We start from the raw sequence: 27,310 nt of genomic DNA, 5'->3' as shown, positions 1-27,310 counted from the left end.
GAATGATTATTTACTATATGGAAGATGAGTGGAGGCAATGTTTGACTTTATGTAGGGTATTTTTTAATTTTGTAACATGGGACACAGGGCCTCCAAAGTAGAAAACAGATTTCGCGGGTTGTTCCCACGTTTTCCTATTGCATTTGTTGGTTATCATTGTTTCTCTTACTGGATACTGTTTAGATGAGAGTTTGTTGAAAATACTGGCCTTATTTGTGGTGACTACCTCTGAAGCTGCTGGAATAAAGACATAAATACACATTTGGTGGTTTCACTGTACATTTTTGTTTATTATCAGTTTTCTCTCTGAAACACTGGGTTACATTAATGTGAATAATTGAAGTACCAAGTAATGTTACTGTAAAAACAATGTCTACGTTTTCAAGTCTGGTTCACAGTAAGATTGTTCTGATCTTGATGTAGAATGAGGCCAGTAAGATAACTGACCTGTATTTGTGGATTAATTATTTACTTCATAAGACTCTAAGATAGTTTTACTCTAACTGCACTGTGTATGATAATTCTTGCTCTTAGTGAATCTTTAGTGTTTACAGTTCTCAAAGTAAATAACGATTAAGCTAAAATCTACGGATAGTAGAAAAAGAAGTTAGGAGGGGTAGAAGCAGGAAGCTGTGCCTATGCGTAGCTGCATAGCTATTTATGTTCTAAAGATGACTCTGGGAACAAGTTTTAGCCAAAGGTAAGATAACTTTTTTTTTCTTTTTAAGGAAGTAAGCATGGCTCAATACATTACCTTCTTCTTATTGTCAGTACAAGTGCTTGTGTTTTGGTATGAGACCCATGAAAATGCAAGTTTTTGCTAAAATGCTGGAAAGAAACTAGTAGTTGGCACCTCTAAAATACTGAGCTGAGATTTGTTAGCGGCCCTGATTATAATGTGACAAAAGATTATCTGCTATTGTGTTATGTATCGTATGATGCGCTACTGTTTACTAATCTGGAATGTATAGACATTGTTCCTGTGCATTTTGTCTCTAGGTGGCTTTTCTCCTTTTTCTTACTTTGTTGTGCTGTTGCTGCGGAATACTGCCTGTAGTTTGGATGGTGACATAGTCTGGACTGTTTTCAGTATTGTTGCCTTCTGTCTTCTTGGAATATTTTACTCTGAATTATTCAACAATTAAAGAAAAATCTTTAGGGGCATGAAACAGACCAAATATGTTAACTCAATCCTAATATTAGTCATTGATTGAAATGTGTTGCTGACCATGAAAGAGTTAGCCTTTATGAATGGTTCAGCTTTTTAACGATAATCATATTCCATATTATGCATTCAGTCAGTTCATATGCATCTTGTCGTGGTGATGTGTCATCTTCTGTTCTCCCTGTGAGTTTTTATTGGTCTATATCCCATTTTGGCTGCTGCTGTCCTACTGTAGACACCAAAGCAGTTTGTTCCTTGGTTGCTCATACTCCAGTACTTTGGTATTACAGTTTTCCTTGTTCCCTCTGCAACTGTAGGCAGTGTTAGAAGCCTGTTAGCCTGAAGATAAGGAGACAGAACTATGTCTAGCCTTTCAGAAGAAGAAAGAGTTTTCTTCTCCAAGTTACATGCTACATTTTTATTCAAAACTAAAAAGCTGTGCTTTTCAAAATGTGTCATTGTATATTAGGGGGGGAAAAAAAAAAGAATTAAGCTAATTCTAAAAAAAAGAATTAAGCTAATCCTAACAGAAAAATGTCAACTAAAAGACAGATCACTTCTTACTTAAGATGTAGGCATTGCTTATAGCACTTAAATCTGTGTGATGTTTACTGATTGCAGAAGACTTTCTATGTTACATAGATTTTATTTTTTTTTCCAATCCCTGTTACTGCTTTATTGAAGGAGTTAATGCAGGTTTTGCACACTGTTGACCTTTTGTTGTCTGTGGTAAAAATGTTTCATTTATTTACTTGGGGGTGGGATTTTTTTTTTCCTTATTGAATGGTTCAAAGGAAGTTCTAGCTCAGATAATTCAGACTTTGGTTTTCTTGTGACTTTTAGTAGATTGGTCTTATTTCAAATACATGTTGGGTTTTTTTTTGGTTTTTTTTTTGGCTGGACTGAAAGCTGTAATTCTGGAGACTGAAAAACTCAGCGGGAGTTGAATTCGGTCAGAAACAAAGTTGGATAATGCTAACCTTATTCTTTTAACACAATACAAATACTGTACAAAGTATGGTTTTATAATAGTGTGAAAAGAAGTCTCTAGAGGTTCTTTTTCTGAAGCTAAAAGGGAGATGCTTGAGGGCAAAACAACTCACAATTAAAAATCTAGAATATAATTTGTTTGGAAATAGCCCATCTACTTTTCCACTTGGAAATCTATGGTTCTGTAAGGGAAATATTTAACAGTTTTTTTTTAAAGTTTGCTGCATCTTCTATTCTGCTCTAATCTTTCTTCTGCCCCAGATGTTTTTTTCGGTATGGTGGTTTTAATGGCTTAAAAGTGAAGTCTCCAAGTATTCTTTTACAATTAACTTAGGAAGAAGAATAGTTCGGCTTTTCTTAATTTCCGATACATCTGCTCTGTCACTGGTGGTGTTCTGCAGCATTCCTTTGTAGGGCCAGTTCTCTTTAACGCTCTCCTCAATGACTTGTTTTGGTTTCCCAACGTTGTATTTCTGATGCTTCTCAGACTGAGACTGACGGTTGTTAACTGTAAAATATGTACTGCTAAATAAAAGTGAAGAAATTCTTGCTGCTTCTGCAACTTACTTTGATGCATTTGAATTGAAAGGATAACTGTTCAGTGACAGAGATTTTGCTTTGACTTCTTTAATTTTTGGCTTCATGTTTAAAAAGAAAAAAAAGACAAAAAGAATAATAACCACAGTCTGTAAAGCAGTTCTATCTAAAGCATAGCTTGGCTATTTATATTTCTCACTTTTTTATTTGTTCTAGCATTGTATGTAAATAGAGCATTTGTATTTGAAAATATATTGCATTTTTATTCTGAATTTGAGCAGTTATGGGTAAAACAGTGTGTGTGTGTATATATATATTACAGTGGAATATATGTAACCATATTTTACATCATGGATCTGGACTTAGTGTAAAGTGTTTAAAAATGCTTAGAGAAAGGATGAACAAGATGGATGGATATAGCCCTATAACTAAGGAAATAGAAGAAAAAAATGAAACTATGTAGGTCACCGTAATAAATGGGACACAGGCAGCAGCACCTCTGTTGCTTTTCAGGTAGCACAGAAGAGCGGTTTGCAGGCAGTATTTAGGAGGTAAGTGTTTGCAGTTCTGTATCTTAAGTGTGAACAGCTGTTGAAGACTGAAGGAATTTCTGAGGGGGGGGTGGGGGAGAGTGTTAGGGAATGGGAATTAGCCTTATTTTCAGGAACTAGACCTTGGAATTAGCATTCTTTTGCAGAGTGAATGATAAGGGCACCTGGAGGATGGTCACAAATACGAAAATGAAGAAAAAGGCAGCCCCAAAGCAATCAATGATGGAAAAATAGCCAGTGAAAAGAATATCACAGACAAAGTAATGGAATTTAGGTATCATTTGTTGCACAGCCTTCATGTGTGGACATAAATGTAACATCTTCCTGCAGTAGGAAATTGTTTGAAGTCTAGATAGTGGTGTTTAATTTTGTGTGTGTGTGTGTGTGTGTGTATAGGTATAGATATATATATCTATATAGGTAGTAGGAATAATAAAAATTTAGTAAATGAAAGTGAAAATGACTCTTTGAAAGTCTGAAGTGCTGCTGAATCACAGTGCAGTGATGACTGATTATTCTGGATATTATCTTTTTAGAAAGTTTTGAAGCATACTTTATTGTAGACCAATAGTTAGAAAGTGTGTGATTTATTTGTGTATAATGTTAATAATTATTATGTACAGTCGTTGTCAGTGCTCAGTCTTTTGAGTTGTTCAGGATTTTAATGGCAGTCTGAGGTATGCATTCTAACACTGTTGGCTAGTGGATAGTTACCAGCTGAGAAATGTCAATGAGTAAATGTAATTGTTTGAGACGAGGCTTCACAGCAGTCCTTGCTCTCCTGAAGTCCCTGAAGGGTTCTTTTTTTTCTTTTGCAATCATGCATTCCCCACCATTGTTTTTCATCTTCTGTCACATTCTTGCCCACCAACTGCCTATTTTTGTTTGACTTTTCTGTTTGAATTTGTTGTTTTTTTTAAGTATTGTGTATGCTTTATGCTTTTATTTCCATTTTGGAACTGCCCTTGCAGTTTCCAATTCCAAAGGAAATTCTAAAACAAACCAAAAATTTGTGTAAGTCTCCAGAAAGCCTTCATCTGCTAAAACAGCCATTAAATTCTGAGGGATTCTTTCCTGTGTTCTACAGACTGTGTAGGTTATTTCTTACTGTAGGTGCATAAAGTGGTAATGTCATAATGGTGTTAGCTGAGTATAGTCTTGCAAATAAGAAAAATTCTCCATACTCAGTTCCAGGAAGGCAACGTTCTCATAATTCCATTTTTGAATAAAATGTTATGATTGAATACTACGATGATTGATTGAGATGACTTTTGCTGCCACATTATACAAATCAGCTCTAGAATGATGCTTCGGAACTTTTTTGGTGCTCGTTTTGTTCTTTTTTTGTTCTTACAGGGAATGAAATTAAGTAGCTGTGTCAAAGAAACAATATAAGTGCTGTTTTGGAATGTGTGACAGTCTTTGTACTATGCTTATCTCCTACCAATACCTGATAGTTAGATACAGCTGTAAGTTTTAAAACATACAATCTATGTATATCAAGTGTTTCTCATTTCTTGGAACTCTTGTAAGCAAACATGTTTCCAAACCTTTTAGTTCCCCATGAGTATTGTAAATACTATGTTAATTATATTTTCCTAACAATAGGATAATTTTTAAGGCTCTAAGCTTTTGAGTTAGCGGGGGAATGAATCAGATCTTGTAATCTTAATTACAAATTTGATCTATTGCTAAGTGTTTCTTTTATCTATACTGCAGGCAGAGGCTGATGTTTCTACTCGGTGTGGGCAGTTTGCAGCTCTTCGTTCAAAGCAATTGGACTGGGCCTCCTGTTCATTTACAGCTGCAGGACTTTTTGCCATCTGCATTGTTACAGAAATGTCTTGAGGTATACTTGAGCTTTAATAAGCTGTCCTTCTACAGTGACTTTTATTCGTGAATAACCCATATACCCAGAGAAGATGCATCAATGAGGTGCAGGGCTAGAATAAATTGCCTTCATTGTTGATCATGCTGGCTGCTGTTACATCATCAACTATATGGTTTTTTAAAGCGCTATACTAAAAATACTTACAGCATTGGTCTGCTTCAGTGTTAGAGATTTCCTGCTGGAAATGTTTTTTGGATAGGAAAGACGTTTATTGTAGAGTAGTATTTCTTGAAGGACTTTAGTATGCAATAAGCTTTATAGTTAGGAATGTGTCCTTAGCTGGATCAGAGAGATAGTTATAAATGGCTTAGAAATGTTCCTTCCTTAAAGTAAGGTAGGCTTTCTTGAGAATAGCAGAATATCTGGTAGACGCTGAGAGAATGGTTTGGATATTATTAGTATCCTGGTCAAATGAATTGCTTTTTCTTTTTTAAAAATCTCAAATTGAGCTTTTAGAAGAGAAGAATATAGGTGATGAGGCTGAAGATTGTCAATTTTATTTACTTCGAAATCTTTTTACACAAATAATACTGATTTATGTATGTTTGTCATGGCAGTACTACACTGACTCTCCTGTATCTGTGGTTCAGCACAGCTTCTCAAGCATTAGTTTCCCTCTTGGAATTAAAGCTGTGGTAAGATGCTGACTACTGCAGCATGTCAGGGAAGCACACTATTCTCTGCTAATGCTAAAGCTACATGAGATTTTGAGTTTAGAATTTGACTGTGAATAAGGTATAAACCACAAGCAATGTAATTGCTGTAAATTGTGGAATGAGGGGAAGCTCGACCAGTATGCAAGTTCACTTAAAACCTTTGTTTTTGTGTTGCATTACTGTGGTATGTTTTTGCAGGAATTCCATAACTCGTGAAGTCTTCCTCTAGCTTCATTTGCAAGGCTGTATTTCTAAATTACTTAATTCAGATACAGTATCTATTCCATTTTTTTTAGCACAGGTGTCTATTTGTGTTATATTTCAGGGATGGCATGGTGTGTGTGTGTGTATAGACTTTTTTTTTTGCTCTGTTTTTGATACTGTAAATTGAATGTGGTCTTCTAATGGTTAAGTAGGAAAGAACAGTGGAAATTAAGTTACTAAACCTTTGAAAGTAAGAAATGAGTTAGTAGAAAACTTTATGCTATTTTTGAGAGGGAAAAGTGCTCAGTTTTTCTTTACAGTTAAAAATAAGAAATACAAACTTATTTCTTCCATTCTCTTTAGTTTTAATCTTTAAGATTATATATTATAAACATAATATTATAGTCCATTAAGCTTACTATTATGCTTATCTCTTTATTGAAGCACGCTAATATTTTATATTAGTGTGTACACACAGGCTGCAGTCTAATATGGAGGCTGCAGCCTGTGATGGTGGTCATAGAATGGCTATCATCAACAGTGTCTAGACCTGTAGAACACAATGTTCATAACTTCTGTCAGCCATTCTGTTTATTGTCTGTGTTAATGGATGAATGGGATGCATTGTATACCGAATAAAGGGGAATAAAAGTTTCCAGCTTAGTTTCTCTTATGGCAGTGAATGCAGTGCATTGACAGATGTTTGCTTATGTGGTGTTTGTATTCTAGAAACTAAATCAGTAGTAAAAGAATTTGGGTGTGAGCATACTTGGTTTCTAAAGAGTGCTGAATCAGACTTCAATATTGCTGGAAGTTTCAGCTATTTATTAGCTTTATATATATTACTGCTATGTATAGCATCTTTTTCTGAAAAGTTAAGGCTGTTTTTTTCCAAGAGCACAAGACAGTTAGTTATGTGCTAAAATATAATATCTGCTTCTCTTCTTTAAATGTGTAGTTTCACGCACTTTTATATGCTTTGAATTATCTTTTAAGTATATACTTTTCAAGAATTGTTAGTATATAAACGCTTTGTAAAAATGAGCATCTCAACAAACTGACATTTTCATGCTTCTTTTAATCCAACATTTTTTCTCTTGCATGCATGGGTATTCAGAAAAAGTGTATTAAAATATAGTTCTAATTTTCTTTCTCTCTACTAGTATAATCTTTCATATTCTGTTGTCTGTTCTGGCACTATTTTTATTTTAACAGGCCTTCAATTTTTTAAGTTTTCAGACTGAAATGATCTTCTCATGTCAAGGCTTAAAAAAAAAAAGTCACATTTCTCTTAGCCTGCTGTAAGTAGTGCTACTGAGTCATTTACTCAGGAAGCAGCTGGAATTCCAAACGTGGTGATACTTTTGAGCAGACTTTTTCTCCTTAAACATGTAAATTGTTATTTTCCTTAATTCTGTGTTGTTCATAAACTTAAGTTTTATTTCCTTGTCACTTGTTGTTTTTTTTTTTTCAGCCAAAAATGCTGCATGCAACAATTCTGAAGATGTTGGTTCTAGATGCTGAATCAGTCTATACCTTGACTTCTCATCCTATCTTGCTGCTCATAGCTAGGGTAGTCCTTGTGAATTCAAGACACAAACTCTCATCTCTTCAGGTAAGAAATATGTGACAAATAATTATGACTGTGCGGTATTCATTGTTTTTTTCATTTGTTATTTTTCATGCCTCATTAAGTCAGTATGACTTCTTACAGTTCTTTTTCTGCTACTCAGAGGTTTGTTCTTCTAGGAAGTAATTCAGAATCATTACAGTTTAATACATCTCCTTCTTAAAGATGACCTATTATCTCACTCTAGTCTTCAAAAAAGAAAGATCCCTGCATTATCTGGAAAAAAAAATAGAAAACTGAATAGAAAACAACCTTTTGAAAAGGCATCTACTTTCTGTCAGTATTGAAGAAGGGGGGGAAAACAAACAAATGTCCAATAAAGCATACATACTCTATGGCCTTTTTGACAAGATTTGGGATACCATTAACTACTAGTGTATAAATTCTAAGCCATGAATTCTCGATGTAATAGTAATTTTTTTCATTGTCCTCAACATCTTTCACAGGCATCTATGTGGGAATTACCTTAATTCTCTCTTGTGTTCATACATTTTAAAAAAGAGAGATTTAAATCTCTTCTTGAGAGGGTTTTTGACATTGCCTTCCTTGTAGTTCAGCAGTAGGCAGGTTGGTAGCCTTTGAAACTGGAGGACTTAACAGCAGAAGCTTCTCTCTATTGCATTCCGGTTGAACAGAATTTGGCTGCAGAACAAAATGCCACATGGTCCCTCTTTACGCTTGGCTGACAACATCCATTCCCAGCTGGGTCTTTGTATGAATGATGATTTAAACTGTTTGGGAGATGTTGACTGTATGGCATTTCTGGAAGCCAAGTTCTTCCATTGTTTTCCCTGTTATTCACAGATGAATGCTGTTGAATTTCAGCAACTGAGTCAGTCAGAGAGGGAGAAGATGTACTTTGTTTAGAGAATTCCCATACTACCTCCCCTCAGACTGGTGTAATTATGGGCCTCCTTCTACCCAGTGGGCATTCAATTACTTCTGGCTACAAGTTTGACTAGTAGTCCTATGGCAGCAGCTGATTAAAAACTACATTCTTCAACAGGTCAGTGTAACAACTGAAGTTTGCCATTCTTTTTCATTTCATACTCGTTCAGAGAAAAGCTTCTTAATACCTTTTATTCTTACGAGTAGTTCACATAAATTTAAAGAAGGATAAAATACTCTGAAATCTGTTTTTATCAAAACTAGCCTTTGTTAACACTTCATAAAATATATATATGTATATTGTCTATAGCTAATTAAATATTTGTAAGTCATCAAAAAAATTCTTAATGCGGCTCCCCCAAAATAACATTGCTAATAGAATAACGGAAGGAGTTCAGATGATTTGCTTGCATCTTTATAAACATGTTCTCTGTGATTCTAAAATTCATGAGTGGGAAGCATTTGTCCTCAGGAAATTGTATAATTGAACTGAGCACTCAATTGTCTGAGAAACAAGTATTTCATTACATAAATATAAATTGAAGTTGTTTGAAACTTATTTAAATTGCCTTTAAGCTTTTAAGTAAGTGATGAAATATTGGGCTGTGACTTTTTTTCCACGAAGTCTCTTTCTGTCCTTCTGCTCTGTTCAGTTTGATATCAAAAAACATCTTTCATTACTTTTTGAAATAGATGCTATTATTCCTTTTGATGGTTCCTTTCTATGGGCATTACGGTCAACTGTATGTGATTGGTTTAGATGACTTTCCTTGAATGCTGTTCAGTAATTAGGTCTGACCAATGATGTAAGCATATCTGAATAAAAAGTTCAGTAGGTGTCTTGATAGTAATCATTAGAACCTGTGTAGATTATTCATAGATATGGACATTTACAGATGATTATCTTAAGCATAATTATGAGAATAGAGTATTACATTATCAGTTAGCTTTTCCACATATTTACACCTGGTGCAGAGAGAAAGGGAAAAGCTGGGGAATTTGTTTTGTGCACACAGCATCCTAAAATCAGGTACTTCTTGAGCTGTGATCTAGGTACAGTTCCATGTGGAGTGATTACTTAGCTCAGTGATGTGTTTGTCATTCTCAAATTCTACATACAAACATGAATAATTTCAATTGTGATTGCAAAATGTTTGTATAATTGCAATTCTGTCTTAGTCTCCTTTCTACCCCCACCTAATAAAATATGAGATTAGGTAGAAAAGAAGAAATACATACAAAGACAATGCTGGGTGGCCAGATATATTCAGTGGCTTCCACATAAAAAGTGACTAAGTAGTCTAGGAGTCTTCAGACTGGAAAGATTACTGAAGAGTGAGATCATAGCCGTCTATTAAAATCATGAATATGATGTGAAAGAAGAGAAGTAGGATACAGCTATTTATTTACGTATTGTCTTTTTCTGTTACAAGAGCTAGGAGTATCAGAGTAGCAAGCGGATAGTCCAAAAAAACCACACACGTATTTCTTTTACCTCCTGTTCACAGAGTTTCCTACTGGATAGTAGTCCTAAAGATTTGCTGGATTCAGAGAGTAGTTCAAGAAATTAATAGAAGCAGAGCCCATCAAGTTCTGTTAGAGCATTGGAGAGTTGCTTATATAATCATCTTCATGCTAGGCCTGTGCTCACTTTTTTTTGTGTGCGTGTGTATATATATATGCTTAGGAGTAACAATCTAGTAGATGGTTTATGTTTGAAAGCTGTTTCTTTCATTTTAAAAAGATTTCTTCACTTGAAATATCCTCATTTTCTTTCAGACCTTACCTTGGTGGACTCTAAGATGTGTGAATATTCACCAGCAGTTGTTAGAGGAGAGATCACCTGAGCTATTTACTCTTGCCCAGACGTGTATAAGACAAAGTATGTTACTGATTACTTGGTTTGTTGACTTTACAGCATAAGTTGTAAGATGTCTTGGGGGATAGGAATTTATAGGCGTTTATTATAATTTATAGGCATTTATTATAATTTATAACTCTTGCAATATGAAGCTTGTAGGATGTGTATGTAACTAAAGAGAGTAGAGATGGATAAAAATTTGCTTAAATTGACAAGTATTTGTATGGCATGTGCTGATTTTGAGACTGTATGATGAATATGAGAATATGAGATTGCAGACAAAGGTTTTCCTTCCCCATGCTTAGCACTGTTAACTTATCACAAACTGCACAGGGTGACTTTATTTAACTGATCTTACTTGGTTTCCAAAAGTGAATGTCTTAATTCTGCATTTTCACAAGTTTTTTTTTCCTGTTCACTGCATCTCAACCTAAATTTGGAGATTTATTACCACTCTGCGTTGTATGTAGAGAAAACAGACAATGTCAAAACTAAATTAGCTAATAAATATTGATGTTTACAAATGCATTAAACAGAATATAAAAATGTCAAATGTAATTATATACACCTGACACTTTTTTTTCCAAGAGAAATGAACTCCTGTATAGACAGATTAATGTCATTTCTTACAGCAAATGATAAAGCTTTGTGCTTGTTTGCCCCTCAACAATGAATTTGTTAGCTGAAGATTTTAATTTTCTAAACCTGAGATTTCCAACCAAGAGCATTTTAAGAAATATTTTTTTGCATTTCGGAGTGAGTTGTCACATATATTTACTTTCACCAAAGAAGTTCAATTGCTAAAGTTTCAAGTCTCCCTGCTTCTGCCACACCTTAATGGAGATTTTTTAAATCTGAACCGTACGTAGGCTGAAGACATGCAGTTGACATCGAAGAATATGAAGTGGTTTTTAGCCCTTGGAAAACTTCCAAATAAGTAACAAAAACGTTGTTAGTGCAGTAATGGAATGGAGCACAGGGTTTTATTGGATCCTTTGTAGCAAAGAAGGCATTGACTCAATTCTCTGAGTGGATGATGAAAGCCCTGGAATGAAGGGTTTTGTTTCAGTTGATGTAAACTGTGGGGTTTTTTTTATTGGTTATACTTCATTAGAGAATGCTGAACTAAATGCCTAGTGTTATCGAGCATAGGTATGAGAATCTGAGGTTAAATTCTGCTTAATTTTTTAGTCGAACTTCATGACTTTTATTCATAGAAGGCTGGGAGTGTTGTTGATGCATATATTAAAAAATAATCAATAGTTGTGATTATATCATGATAGATGGTTAACTGTTCCAGAGAAGAATATGCTGATGGCTGGGAATGAGCTGGGTGAGACAAAATTGTTGCTGCTCAGTTTTCATGTATTGAGGCTTGGTATGTTCAGAATGTGTATTTTCTGAATAGCTACATAAAATTATCTATAAATTCTGTACTGTGAAGCAAATGGTGCTGATGTGCTTCATTCAGGTAAAGAAGGTTAGGGAGATACGTTTATAATATTTTTAAAAAGTGGAGACTGTATATGGTCTCATCCTACTCATGTCCAGAAAAGTTTGTTGTTGTTTTTCTGGATGTGTGTTTCTTTGATGTCCAGCATCAAAGATATTTAGATGCCAGGGGTTTTGCAACTCTAATTGAGTACTGCAGTTATTGTTCGACAGAATGGTTTTGTTACGTTAACTTTGCTGAAGAGTATAGAGCACATCAAAACGTTTTCTGGTTCTGTTAAGTAGCAGATAAAATGGAATACGTAGTAGGCTAAATCAGTGGTAGTTATTTGGTTGTTATATTTCCTTCTTGGAAATACTGAAAGACTTGAAACTAAAAGAGAAGTAATCTTAAAGTTGCTTTAAATTCACCGGTTCCATGGTACTGGCTCGAGTAGAGAAATATAATAGTTTGTGCAGCTTTGATCTGTGTACAGGATGCTGCGTATGCATACATACTGTATAAATACTAAGATGTCTGTTTCTGGTGACCAGTCTCTGGTTTTCAGAGGTGATGATGTAAAGTACACTTGGATGCACAGTGAGCTTTTCCAGGCTGGCTTTGCTGCCCATAGCCTTTAGATGCAGTTTATTAACCTTCTAATTCATTGAAGCCATGTGGGGTTTCAAACAAGTGTCTATACATTCCATAAAGTAATAACAGCCTTCAAAATAGTCTTTGATTATGGCTTGAAAAACTTATTTGCTGAATCAACTTGACTGGGAAACTTTGTTCTTTTTTAAAAAAGAAAACTTCAAATTTGTGAGGGAAGCCATTTAAAATGTTGCTCTCAACTGTAGGTTCAGCATCATCACCTAAATATAAGACAGCTGTGGTGATTCCCTCCTGTTCTGCAGCAGCTGTTGTGCAAAACCTGGAGGGCTTAATGCTGCTTTCCATTCATCAATGTTCTGTGCTCAAATGTGGTATGGGATGGCAGAGAGATGTCTGCATTTGGAACATCAGTGCTTTTGTGCAGCTTTTCTATACTAATAATGGTTTCAAGCTCTCCACAAAGTTGTTTGAAGTTTCAAATGCCTAAACCTATCAAGCTTTGTGGTTACCATTCTAAATACGTGGCGTTTACATCGGGAGTGTAAGACCACTTATCAATACATTGCTTTAATACAAAATCATAAATACTGATTAATAAAGTTGAACAGTTTTTAAGGTTGTGGATTTTTTGCTGTCAGAAATCATGGCTCTTAGTTGTCATAGCAACCATAGTGAATGTTTCAAATGTTTAAAAAGAAAAGACTGATGCATTTCTTTATTTCATTGTAGAATATATATGGTTTTAGCACATTTAATTTTACATTCAAATTACAAAAATTTGTTAGCTACTGAAAAATGAAGAAGTAATGTCTGATTGTGGGCCATAATCTGCGTTTTTCTTAGAAATTCAAAGTCATTCGAAGTTGCATTCCTGTGACATTTCCATGTGTGTACATGCACACTCATTATCTTGTAAGCTCTTTTGCGCTGACAGTAGACCTTCAGGATCTAGTCACTCAAAATGTTTTAAAAAAACAGTGCAAATCTATACTTAGATTTGAATAAAAACCCCTCATTGAATTTGTTTGGTTTTTTTATAAAACCTCATAGAAAACAACTTATTTTTTCTATCAGAACCATCAGAGTGGTCTTGTACATTTAGAGTGTGTGGAAAGCAGGTAAAGATGGCTGACGTAAATCATTTACTGAGATATGTGTGTGTGTATATATATATATATATATTTATAAAAGAATGAAAAAAGCTTTTCCTGGTAAGGCATTATGGTCCTTTGGGCATTCTCTCTTTGAAGAAAAAAATATATTTAATAATGTGGACAAAAATATTAAAAACTCAGATGATTTCTTAATGAAGAATATGGATTACTTAGATGTGTTTTTAATGTGTTTACATTCTATGAGGGATGAAAAAATATGAAGTTATCTTTCCTAAAGTTTTTGGATTTATTTCCCAAGGTATTTTCTGCTTTTCAGTGGAGAATGTGATCATTATCACTAAGCAAATCAGTAATTGTAAAAAAAAAAATAAGACCAAAGAGTCTGAAATCCCAATGCAGTCCTCAGTCTACTGGCCAAACTTCAACTTTCTCATTTAAAGTGTACAAATTAAGGGCAGGTATTTGTTTTACTTCAACCTGCTTTATTGTGACTTCCTTATAATCTTTACCATGTCCTTGAAGATTAGAGTTGTATATTTTCTCCAAAACCAATATCTCAGCTTTACTGTAAAATACAAGAGAATATTAAACTGTTGTTCTTATTCTAGTTGTAGCCTCGAGATGCAAGACTTTAAAAAATGCTTTTAATGGTCATGTCATTTATACACTGTATTTTTAAATGCATGGTGGTTAACTTTAATCATGACAGACTTCCTCTCCTAGTACTGTAAATGTAGTTTGAAAATATCATTCTCTAGGATTTGTGTCCTCATAGCTTTTTTTTCTTCTTGATTTGTAGTGACTGAAGCAGAAGCTTTGTTCGCAGGTGATGAAGGCTGGCACTTAGCAGTTCAGTTCAATCTTGAGTGTGCCTATACTTTTTTGTATTACTATGAGTACAAAAAAGCTAAACAGTGTTTCTGTACAGCTAAAGACATAGCAAAGCTGCAGATTAATCTAACAGGTGAGTTTGCATGCGCGGTCTATCAAAGCGGTTGAACCAACGTAACTTACAGTTGATTTTTTTCTTTAATGTGTTTGAAAACAATAAATACATTTTGAGAATTGTTGACTTCTAAGCAGGTAGAACGTGCTTGTTTTCTGGGATTTAGTATTGCTTCAAAAAAGGAAGAAAAATATACCATCTAGTTACAGCGTCATCCTTAATGTGTCTGACCAGCTGCAGTATTATGATCCTTGTTGCATTTCGTTAATCAATCAAATTCTAGGTCTAGTTGTCTCTGTTAGGGGGCTCCAAAATTTGGTTGATGTGGTGATGGATGCATCTTTGTGTTAGGTAGGGGTGATTTTGAAGACCTCTGGATGATGATATGATGCAATCTTTCACCTTTCATGCCACTAGTCTAGACCTCCATGTAAGTAATGTTTAAAAGTTTCTTTCAGGACTGTTGTTATTGCAGGAAGTAAGTAGAAAAACTCAAATTACTCACAAACAGACATATCACACTATCACTACAGAGACCATATAAGCATCCTTTCAGAATCACTTCTTTGGAGTCAGGAAGATCAGATTGCTGCACTTGTAACTTTATTTAAAATTACATATATAGATAAGAATTGATTTGCTCTACCTGGTTCTGGGAAGTAAACAAAATGTCACAAAGCACACCATTCTTCGGTGTGAGGGCCTTTGAGTGTTCGTGGGAAGAAATGGAAAAACCTTTGTACCCATTTTTTTTTCTATAGGCTTGTTAATAGGAGGAACTGAGGAACTGAAACTTGCAGCCTCTGAACCTATTATACCACAAAGCTAACTGTTCCTTTATACTACGCTTGTGTAGATCTTTTGTCAATTTAATACTTTTAATTAAAAATAAATATAATTGTTGTAGAACTCCGTGCTCTTTTATTCTAAGGTTTTAAAGGTTAACTTTGAAAAATCTGTAATGAAAATCTTGTGACATTATGTTTTTACATAACTGTGATTGAATTGATTATATTTGATGGTATCTGTCTAAAACATAGGAGTGATTTCCATATCCTTGTTCAAATGAATTCCATTTCAGTTGATCCTATTCTTGTAATGTGCAACATGTACTGCATGTGTGACAAGTACTATAAGAGTGATATTGTAAAGTGCTTCTTGGAAAAGAAAAAAAGCCACATTTTCCTTGACTTTTATTAAAAACATCAGTGCCTTTCATGATATTCAAACTATAAAAATTTAATTAACTAAGAACAGGTGAAATCAAAGTGCCAGATGGCTATTCACTGATACTCCTCAACTTGCAGTTATATATTCTTTAAATGAGATAATTAGTTTTTTGATGAGTAATCTCCCTAAATCTAACCTAGAAATAAAAGCTGTTGTTTGAAGAGTTGGAGGGGGGGAACAAGTCTGGATGCTGTGGAATTATTTTTATTTTTGATGACTCTACCAGGAATTTATGCTAGTCTGAGAGAGAGATTGCAATGATATCGTCTCTTGGAAAAAGTATTGTTGTGAAACTCCTAAAAGTTCTATGCTTTATCTCCACAAATCTATTAGAGTTATTGTGAAGGATGTCTAACCTGAAGGCAAATGAAATGAACTGAACGTGTGGGAATTGCTGGCATTCTAGACAAATTAATTTGACGTGCATGTTTTGGCTAAGTGCCTGGAATATGACATCATCAAAAAAGACTTTGCTTTAATGTAAAAATTCAACCTATAATAAAGATATTTTTAAGAGTTTTGGAAGGAATTTCCTTTTTAGGAAAAGATTTTGAGTACTTTATTCTTTAATGGCTGTAATCCTTATTGGCTGAATGTTTTATTACAGCATGGAAACTTACGCTGTTCTTAAAAAATTTAGAATCAAAATTTTTCCAATGTTATTTTTAAAATGTGTGAATCATACTTGTTTAGGTTTGTGTGTTTTGTTACTACCATTAATCCAGGTCTGTCCTATATTCATCATTTGTTAAAAAGCATCTTTCTGTCCCTCACAATGAGTTGCTATCATCAATAACTCCACGAAACAGTTCCTAGTAAAAGGCTGTGGTCCTTTTCACATATAATCTTACTAAAGTGAAGAATGGTAATCCAAAATAAATTGAAGATCATCCAATATGAAAAACTGATAGTGCTAGAGCCCGAAATCCATATATTATTTTCATGCCCTGTATTGCATCTGTGGGAATTTCTATTATGGGACAGTAAAATCTCTGATATTTGGATTCCCTCTTTTTTGTGATTCTTTCTGGTAGTATAAAGCAAGCACTTTTTTTCCTCAACATAAATACATGTGATATTGATTTTAATCTGGGAAATAGATATGTGTTTTCCCTGTAATAATGAAGAATTCTTTGTTTGGGAAAAAAAAAAAAAAAAAAGGCACAGGGGGTAACTGTCTCAAAAACATTAAAAAAAAATCACAACTTCTGGGTGGTGGTAAGTAAGTTCAACAGTAACATGACTAGCTTTCGGAGTGTTTTATTTAGTGGTTTAAACAGTAAGGCATGATAGGAAGTGAATTACAGCATAATGTCTTACAAGCATTATTAAAATCATGAATTGAGTGCTACTGTATAAAAATAATATGAATTCCTGGCTAGTCTCTCTCTTTCCATCTGGTCCCCCCACAATGCGATTAGAAGTTGATATTTTTAGGACCTTTTTCATTACTTCATGAACTTTTAACACAGGGCTTTCCATTAAAAGGAGTGTTTGGCAGAAAAGGAGTAATCTGTTTAATTACTAATTTCCCTAATGCTCTCTTTCCACCTCAAGGAAAAAAAAGGGATGACTGCTATTACAATGTTTGTGCCAGATGATTCTCACAGATGATGGCCTCATCTCCTGGCCTTTATCCACTAAACAGATGAACAGTCAATTATCTTTTAATATGCTGCAAATTTTCAAAGCTATAATGAAACTTAAAACTTGAGTTTGATCTCAGTTGGCTCTGTAAAAAGAACAATAGGACAGTGTTCAGTTCTCCTTTTCTTATGTTTCACATTACCTGACCAGTGTATAATAGTCAACAAGCAAACTTCCAATTTTTGTAGGTTTTAGCTCTGTGTAGGATTTTGTTATTTACAGTTCTGAAGTTCTCTGTTTGCAGCTTGGAAAGAGGTTTGTAATGGAAGGGCAGCTGTGTTTTTTTTCTTTCAACTTGGAATAAATGTCAGTTGCCACCCCAAGAGCTAGAAAAGTTGTGTGAGTGTCTAATAAGGAACTGAAGAAACAATCAACGTTAAGATGACTTCCACATAGTGCATTGAAAGTACTTAAAATGATGACCTGTGGCTGTAAAACATAATTTAGAAAATTCATATCTCTAAATGATATGTGAACTACAATAATAACATCAACCACAGTGATCATCAAGTTCAACTCCTAGCTCCATTCAGGACCACCCAGAATTCAAACTCATTGTCTGAGAGTGTTGTCCAAATGCTTCTTGAACTCCAGCAGTTTGGGGCCATGACCACTGCTGTGGGCAGCCTGTTCCTGGGTCCAATCACCCTCTGGTGAAGAACCTTTTCCTAACACCCAACATGACCCTCCTGTGATGCAGCTCCATGCTGTTCCCTCAGATCCTGTCACTGTCACCAGAAAGCAGAGATCAGTGCTTACCCCTCTGCCCCTCTTCTGTGGAAACCATAGACCACCATGGCAACTTCCCTCTGTCTTGTCTTCTCCAGGATGATCAAGCCAAGAGTCTTCAGCCATTGTTCACGTGGTTGGTAATTGCCTAGCCCTTCAATTTGTCAGGATCTCTGCAAGGCCTCTCTACCCTTGAGGGTGTCATCAGTTCTTCACATTCTCAATTATACCTTCAAGTCTTACCCCACTTTGTTCATGAAGATGTTAAAGAGACTGTCTCTAAAACAGCCCCGTGGAATCCCACTAGTGACTGGCCACCAGCCTGATGTAACCCTGTTTATTAGAACCCATTGGTCCTGGCCTGTCAGCCAACTGTTCACCCACTGCATTCTGTTACTGCCTAGCTATATACTGGATGTTTAATCCAGAAAGATATTATGTGAAACAGCACTGAAAGCTTTGCTGAAATCTAGGAAGATTACATAAAGTTGATCAACTAGGTGGCAACCTTGTCACAAAAGGAGTATATGTTTGTTAAGCATAACTTTCCCCTTGTGAACTCGTGTTGGCTGTTATTAATGACTGTGTTGTCTTTCAAGAGCTTTCGATAACTCCCAGAATAATTTTATCCTTAAATATGCCAGGCACTTTTTAGTGCATTAACTGTAGATGAAAAGGATAAAAAAGAGCATGGAAAAGATGCTAAACTGAAGAAAAAAAATCAAAATTTGATTCCTTCCCTATTTTTCTTCTATCCTTCATTTTTGGTTCAAACGTCTGAGTGTTGTCCTTAAATGTTGACATAGACCTAGAAACAAAATTAATGGGCTTTGGAAAATACAGTTTGTGATCATTTTTTCCAAAGGTTCTACAAATCAACAGAGACTATTAAACTGTTTCTATTTGGAAATGTTGTCCTTTCGTAAGAGGTTACAAGATTTTTATTTTCCTGAATGTTTCCGTGTTGTCAGCAGTGTTTTTCAGGCAAATTGAACAATTATTTGCAGTTTATTGCTAGTATTTCAGAGTAGGAAACTGGTGAAATTTGATGACTATGGGTTTTCAAGAGTTAGCTTGGTGGGTTGTGGGGACTTTACCTAAAACTGGATTTGCAGGACACATCTAGATGTATTAATATATTTTTAATGTCTGGGTTTTTTTTTATGCTTTGTGGCTAGTAGTGAGAACACATGATTTATTGCAAACATATCATGCAGAGTTAAAATACCGGTAAATATTACAGGTTCACAATATGTTTTTTTTGGGGGGGATACAATGGGATTACTGCTTTTTTTTAGTGGTCACTAGTATAAAGTTGTATTCATTTTCTGCAGGTGCTTTGGGAAAGAGAACACGATTTCAGGAAAAATATGTAGCACAGCTTATATTGGATGTGCAAAGATCGGAGGAATTTATCCCTCCTCATAGTGAGCTAACCCCAGCACCTACTCCTCTAGAAAACTTAACTATGGTACGTATTTGAGAAGAATTGTTTTTCTTATTTCTTAAAATGTGTTCAGAATTTTTAACTTTTTAAATGAAAATGTTCTTAAGCTTTTCTTGGGTGTTTACAAGAGGAAAGTGTGTGGTGCCTAGAAGAAATGTACAATTTCTGAGATGAGAAAATGAGAAAAAGATGAGAGACAGCGTCTATATTCTTCAAGCTGCAGAGTCATTATAAAGAGGTTATGCCGTGGCAGACTTCCATGTATCTTAAACAAAAGAATTTAATGTCTCTATTTCTAAATTGAAAACGCGAAGTTCAAAATAAAGATAAGTTAAATAAGTGTATCTTCTCTTTCTGAAAAGTAGAAATGCAGCACTAAACATTACTTGAGTGGTTTTGGCTGCAAGAAGGGAGTTGAGCTTGTGCAGATCTGAGAAACTATGAATAAATTTTTTCCTTAGGTACTTGAGCTGCTTGTTAAGAAGTTAAACGTTCCATTCCCACAGTTTGCTTTTTAAACAATTTCAAAGCCTTTTATTTGTGTATTTACGTTGTATGCTAGAAATCCTTCCAAATAGTATTAGTAGAACCATGTGTTGCTTTGAAGAAAACCTAAGGTATTGCAATTTCACGCATTTCATTAATGTCATGTGTTGTCATGTCTGAGGTATGAGACCAGGCTCACCAGGCAACTGGAGTTGATGCTATTTTCTGTTTGCTAAAAGCTACTGACAACAGCATTGCTTCAGTTTTAGCCTAGTTGTTCAGTGTACCTTGTAGACTTTCTTTTAAAAGTTTATGGAAGATGTATAGATTGCTGTAAAATTATTGGAGAGGAATTTTATTTCCCTTTTCACTAATCTTATTCTGCATGTACTGTTTGCAGATAAAGTAAAGTATTGTACTTTTCTACAAAATAGGAATTACCCTAGATTAGTGGAGAATTTCCTGATAGAATTATCTCTGCCAGTTTGTATAAGAGCCAAGCTTAGGCTACTCATATCTTCTAATTTTCATTTCCTGTCATGGAGTTCCTAGTTCTAAAGCTTTCCCTCTGTTAATGTTCAGGAAGATGACTGAACAGGTTATTTTGCAATTAAACTATCAGTAATTGCACTCCAACAAAAAGGTAACCACTATAACCACTTACTGGACTGCTGTCTGGCCAAGAATTTCCTTCTTGCCTCTGGTGCTGAGCAGCTAAAATCTCAGATTGCACTAGAAGGAAAACTGTTGCATTGCAGAATAAATACTTGAGATGATAAATTCAAAGTTTGGCTCACAAGTCATCATTCTTAAGATCTGAAAGTGCACATTCAGTTATACTGACAGTTTGTCTGCGTAAGGAAAGCCTGAGGCTTGAGGTACTGCATGAGGACTCTTGATATGACATAGTACTTAAATAACAAAAAGCATTTTATTACTTTTACCCTACTCAGATCTGTCATTATGTTTTTAGGATAAGAATTTTTTATTTTTTATTTTTAATCTAGGAGTAGAAATCATGTTGTTTATACAGGGTAGAATTTTAAGGAATGTAAATCTGAAGCTGGAAATTTTTAACTTATAGCTTTATTAATTCTAATTTCTGGTACATCTGATGAAGTAATATCATTATACTAGTAGAGCATTCTATTCTAATATCATTTGCCTCAGGAAGTGGTGGATATTGTATAGCATAGGTAGGGATTAAGAGAAGCAAAATGGCAGTGTTGTTAAATATATGTTTTGAGTGGGAATCTCTTATTTCCTCTTAAAAATAAAACAGTGACTTTCTGTACATTCTCAGTCAAATCATGATTTAGCTGTGATAGAAATCCTGGTGTTGAATGCAAATAATCCACTTCAAAGTCTTCCTGTTCACTTTTAAATCTTCTGTGGAGACTCATTTTGACCTCACTAGCAAAAGGTAGAAGTTCTGAAGGTGCTAGTTCTGTGGGTTGTTTGTTTGTTTCTTTTTTGTCTGTGTTTCTTGCATTTTTAATACTCTTTCAAAAACAAAAAGAAAGGAGAAACTGTTCCCTGTGTAAGGAATTCCGTTCTTCTGGTAGTAGGCATGCTTTGCTTGGTTACAGTTTGCTGAGACTTAAAAATAAATCCCAGAGTCTGTGAATGCTAGCCTGAAAACCTGTGTGTTAAGAAATTCTTTAATGTCACATAGACAAGTCAAAACCGATTATGTATAATAGAGAAGGTGATTATAAATTATACTGTGTGCAACCATTTGAAATGCAAATTCTCCTTCAGCTGTTATTTAAGAAAATATTCAGGTAACCTTAAAGTGTCCCTGAATGCTGTAATTCACTGGCCTTTTGCATAACAGTGGACATAATTGTAGCAAAAATGGTTTGAATTATGCTTTCTTCCACTGTCTCAGTCAGAGGAATAATCATGATAGGATAGGATTCAAGATGAATACAAATTGCCTTCCATTTAAGTAATTTTCTGATGTTTGTGCTACCTTTTTTCAAAAAAACATTTCATTTTTTCAAATTTTAAAGCTATGCATTTATTTGAAAATACTTTTTTATCATATTTCACAACTGTTTTTAGTTTAAAAAGTGTTTTTTTTCCTTCAACAGAATTGTGATTTAAATGACGATACAGTGCTGAATGAGATAAAATTAGCAGATGCTGATCAGTACCAGGTACCTGATTTGTGTGCAGAAGAGCTTGCTGTAATCCTCGGAATTTGGTAAGTTAATTCTTTAATTACATTTTAAAAATAAATAAATACACCTCCCAGCCTCCCTTCACATGAATCTTTGTGGTAAGGAAATAAAGTGGGAAGCTGATGGGATTTTTTTTTTCCTTTCTTTGTATAGTGTGTCCAAGAAGCTTAAATGAAAAATAAAAACACATTTTCAGTTTCTTAAGAGTAAACGTTAATGTCCAGAATAGATTCTCGGCAGTGTTTCATTAATGACTATATCATTCTTCTATCTCTTAGAAAGCCTTTTTTCCTTTGTGCCTGAGCTTAACCATCTTTCAAATACTGGTTTTGCACATGCATTTTCTTTTCCTGATTTAAAGGAGTTCTGCGTTGTGTGGTTTTAGAAGTGGCAGAGAAGAGTAAAAGCAGTCTGAGCTTTGAAAATAGGAAGCTAGCTGTCAATGAATACCCTGGTTTTCTTACAGATAAACAAGTTTCTACTAAGTTGAAGAAAGTTTTTATCATACTTTTTTCTGTGTGATTGTTTCAAAAGTATTTGTGTGGCAAACTAAAAATAGTTACTTCGTTACAGTATTCATTATTCTTACCACTAAAAGCAGTTTTCCAATCTGTAACTTGCAAAACAATAGAATCTGCGGTACTGCTGAAATTCCTTCTCAGGCCCAAAAGAAGGCTGGAAGCAGAACAGTGAGAGAATTCAAGCTCCTGAGTCTTAGACAGACTGTTTTCTCTATGCACATGGATGTTTTAAGATACATCTTTGTTATCAGATGTCAGCAATAATAGGCGAGCCAAAGGGCAATGAGGGAAATCAGTGGCTTAAGCTAGCAACCCAGAAATTGATGATTTTTCCTTTGTAGTATGTGGCTCTTGCTTGTTCTGTAGCTCAAGTTATAATCTTGATGCCTTCCCACTCCGTCCAGCTTTCCCCACTCAGTTTTCAGTGTTTTCGGCCATTTCTCCCCTTGTTTCATTAAGTGCGGTAAAAATTATTAGAGGAGAGGAAGTTCTTTTCTTTTTTATACCCATTTCTCAGATTGCAGTTTTATGAAGGCCCAGACGTTTGCTTGGCCAGGTTCAAGTGAAGCATGAAGTTTTGCATCTCTGGTTTCAGTAATGCCCTTTAACCATTCAGCCCACTCACTACAGTGAAAAGATCATGAGTATGTTCTGTGACTTAGTGTTTTCTTTATTGCCATTTTCTTTATTTTCAGACTTCAGCTTTCTTTCTATTCAAGGCCACATCTAGGTCCAATTTGGAGAGGAAAGGAGAGGAGTAAAGAGTGGGATGATGAATAATCTCCTTCATGAGAAACATTTTCATGTGCAGTTCATTTTCTAACACAGTATTGTCATCAGACTGTAGTATCTCACCTTCCCAATTTTGTCCATTATACTGCTATTGTAGATCTGACTAATCAGATTAAATAATTGGTTGTAAGCTCCAAACTACTGGCAGTCTAGCTTTTACTGATTTGCTGAGCAAATACTTTTCCTGCTGTGAAGTAGAACTTACTCTAAGGTTCTTCTTTATCTGCCTAAAGAGTGTTCATTTCTTATTGTCATAAATGCTTAAATCATAGCTACATTTCTACTCTGTATATAGATTCACATATAAAATATAGCTTTAGATTTGATTTGGTATGGAAAATCATTAGAACAATTTCATTCTTTATCTTTCAAGGGTGCTCTATTGTACTTGTGTATCTTAAAGAATTGAACATGGATGTGGCAGAAATGGAAATTAAAACCATATTATAATGGCTTTGAGCTGGAAGATGTCCATCTATATGCTTCAGAAACTGTGACAAAAATCTGTTATAGAATAAGGAAACCTTTCTGTCTGAATCAATATCTTTTTAGGACATACAAAAATTCTGCATTATTTTCCTGTTTCCATGAAAAAAAAAACCCTCAAAGAGAGAAGTTATATATGGCAGATTGATTTCCTAGCAGTATTGTCTAACACTTAATAAAAATAAAAAATTGATAACGCACCTGTCTTATGTGGGAAGAAGGGGAAAACTTCATTAATGTAGTAGCTAATATACAAGGAAGTGACAAGGCACAGCCAAGTCTTTGCTTGTTATTCTAAGCTCTTACTCATCACTATTCTCCCAAAAGCTCAATTGGTATTTCCTTGTGGCTGCAATCATACATCCAGTACCAGATGTTGTGACACATCACCATAAGGTACATGAAGAGGGTGTGGAATGTCTGGCGTGTGAGGTCTTCAAGAGTCAGTGGACAAACATTTACCAGAAGGTGACTTAGAGGATCTCCTCATGATTACTTTCGCTGTATAAATTGTCTTTCAACTACTCCACTAATGTTACTCCTTACAGATGTATAGGAAAGTTGTGGATTTTTTTTCTCAAAAAATTCTCATCAGTAATGCCCATTCTCTCTCACTATTCCACACAGCGTGCTTTATTAGGTGCTTCTGTTGTTATAGGATAGAACTATTTAGTTGGTTGATCAGAAGCCTATTGTTTTTACTAAGGAGAAGAAAAATTTTAATGAAATCATCAACTCTAAAGGACTGCAGTTAGACAATTACAATTTGAGCTTGAGCAGCTCATTCTTTTGGCTCATGTTGGAGTGAATAATTATCAGCTCTAAACCTGGTATCCTAGATTCTCTATTTTAGTTTATATAACACTTTTAAATGTTAGTGTTTTAATCAACAATCTCAATTTAATCTCCTGTAAGCCACTTAGCTTCTGTGATAATCTTAAAACAAACAAACAAACAAAAACCTTTGAAAATGGAGCATACATTTCAGTTCAGTTTACTTTGGGATTTTGTGTTGTCTCCCCTTTCAAGTTTAGAGAAAGTTCAGTAACAAAACATGAAGAAAAGAACTATTGAATGATAGATTTAATGAGTTGCAAAGGATGAAGAGAAGAAGGATCTTGTCTTCTAATAGAAATAGGAAATTGAATCTGCAAAGTGGGTGTAATCATGCTTTTGCAGTCTCTCAGCATACCTTTATTTAGCTGATGTCCTATGAACAAATGGCCATTTACTTTGTCAGAATGAAATGTATTCCAGTCAGATAGCTTAATTTCCTGAACACTTCATCTGCACTCATTCCTAGGTTGCTCTAGTTGGATGTATTTTAGTGGTACCTAAAGAATAGCAGTTTCAGAAATGCTGAAGCAGCACTGTCATGAGAACTTTGTTTTTTCCTTAGTCCTCCATTTAATGGAGGTGGAATGTGTGAGAGACTTATACCATCAGGAAGCAGTTTTGGCTCTCTGCTACACATACGATTAATTTTCTTCTTCTGGGCATGTGAAGGTAAAGATATGAGTGTTTGAATGATGTCAGTTGTTTTCGTATCTTGAATGCTTCACTTCATTCTCTTAGAATTACTTCTTACTACTTTATCATACATTTTCTTTAGAGGAATAAATAAAACACATTGGGCAGTCTAGTCTTCTTTTCTCACTTTATATATAGTCTTGCTAAATATACTTAAGTATAAAGACTGGGTAAAATCATTAGACAGCAATGGTAATTATCTATAAAGAATTAACTGTATAGCAAGAATGAAATCAGACTGCAGCAAAGTCTTCTCTACAAAGTAAGTATGTAAAGAAGGGAGAATAATTTCTGTGACACATCATCACAATTAATATACCACATTTGTACGTTTTACTTAAACTTCCCAACAGCTTCATGTCATAAGGAATAGCATCCTGATTTTATATGTGTGTGTATGTAGCCATTATATAGGTTTGGCGATTAGGTATACACTGTAGTACATTTTAGGATGTATTTTCACTTTATATCTTTTGTTTTCACAAGGAACTTGAATTGTAACCCTGTTGCTTCTCTTTCTGCCGCCTGCAGGTGTCTCATAGTATATTTGTAGGCATTGATGGGCTGTTGTCAAAGGAGACAGTACACCCGTATGGAGTTGTTAACCAAATTTCTTTATTATCAATACAATAATGTCCAACTGTGAAAAAAATAATTCTGACTGTCATCTCTGTATTCTTCTGGGTTCCCCTTGGTGTACAAGAAGTTAGTAGTAATGTCGGTTAGTTGAGAGGTGTACTCCTGTGGTTATATTCCTTGAATGACCAGAGATTATGCTTGAGATTACCCTTCATCACTTTTTGAGCATTAGCATGTTTTTGCTTTGCAGAACCTGTGTTCAGTTGGCCATAGAATTTTAACTGAAAACAGATCTCTGTAAATATAGGGAATGGATTTAAAACTGGTTAGAATACATAAAATTTAATCCTGTAAATAGGAATGTAGTAAGACATTTCAGGTTAGTATGGCCTGGGAAAGGCACTATTGAGTATCCTTGTCCTATGAAACGATTCTTTTCTTCTGTGACTGCTCTGAAGTCTTGGCCACCTTCTGTATGTGCACAGTACTGTAGGGGAAATGCTAAGTCATAACTTGAAGCAATGATTGAACACCTGCTGGGAAGGCAGGACCAACCCAGGGGTGCTCAGCTGCATGCAGTGTACCTGAGTGATCAGAAGGGGTGGAGCCAGGATCCTCCCCTTCCCAGACCTCATTTAAGGGTTGGTAGTGGAAGTGAGGTATCTTGCTGGAGATCCCTGCCTACCTGAGGTCTTTTAAGAGTAAGCAGCTTTTTTTCCTTTGTTTCTGTGTCCACGGCTGCTGCGTTAGGGCTTATCCTTGCTTTCTGCAGCCTTGGACTTTGCCACCCTGCTGTTATTACTGTGCTTTCCATCACGTTATAGCATTATAACTGTGCCCTGCCATTTATATTTGTAACTCTTTTCTAGAACATCCTTTAGATTTCTGCAAGTTTGAGAGATGTAGTCTATACATAGCTGTGTACTAAAGAATAAATCTGCATTATTTTATATTCTTTTTCCTTTTCTTTACAGTATAGACTTCCAAAAGAACAATCCAATACACAAATTAACTGAAGAGGAACTTCTGGCTTTTACTTCAGTAAGTAACTTATCTGAAGCTTTCTACTAAACATGTTTTCACTTGCTTACTAAGTTACGTACCAAGCAGTAATTTGACCATCACGTTAATCATGAAACCATGAAGCAAATTTGTTTTAGTATTCAATTGTTTTGATTTTGTTTTTCTTCTTTCAA

The 27,310-nt window shown here is 34.9% G+C and overlaps 1 protein-coding gene across 1 annotated transcript in view; it reads left to right on the top strand.

Annotated features, from left to right (window-relative positions):
- Nucleotides 1-27,310, top strand: part of TTC27 (tetratricopeptide repeat domain 27) — a 101,959-nt gene that overhangs the window by 2,679 nt on the left and 71,970 nt on the right. The window contains exons 3-9 of the mRNA NM_001012567.2: nucleotides 4,963-5,092; nucleotides 7,469-7,609; nucleotides 10,292-10,394; nucleotides 14,335-14,499; nucleotides 19,422-19,558; nucleotides 22,117-22,229; nucleotides 27,089-27,155. Of these exons, the coding sequence (NP_001012585.2) occupies nucleotides 4,963-5,092; nucleotides 7,469-7,609; nucleotides 10,292-10,394; nucleotides 14,335-14,499; nucleotides 19,422-19,558; nucleotides 22,117-22,229; nucleotides 27,089-27,155 (856 nt within the window). The remainder of the gene's footprint in view (nucleotides 1-4,962; nucleotides 5,093-7,468; nucleotides 7,610-10,291; nucleotides 10,395-14,334; nucleotides 14,500-19,421; nucleotides 19,559-22,116; nucleotides 22,230-27,088; nucleotides 27,156-27,310) is intronic.

The sequence above is a fragment of the Gallus gallus genome, chromosome 3, assembly GCF_016699485.2.
Source record: "Gallus gallus isolate bGalGal1 chromosome 3, bGalGal1.mat.broiler.GRCg7b, whole genome shotgun sequence".
NCBI lineage: Eukaryota > Metazoa > Chordata > Aves > Galliformes > Phasianidae > Gallus > Gallus gallus.
Note: the sequence above shows the minus strand (reverse complement) of the source record. Positions and strands in the feature narration are given on the sequence as shown.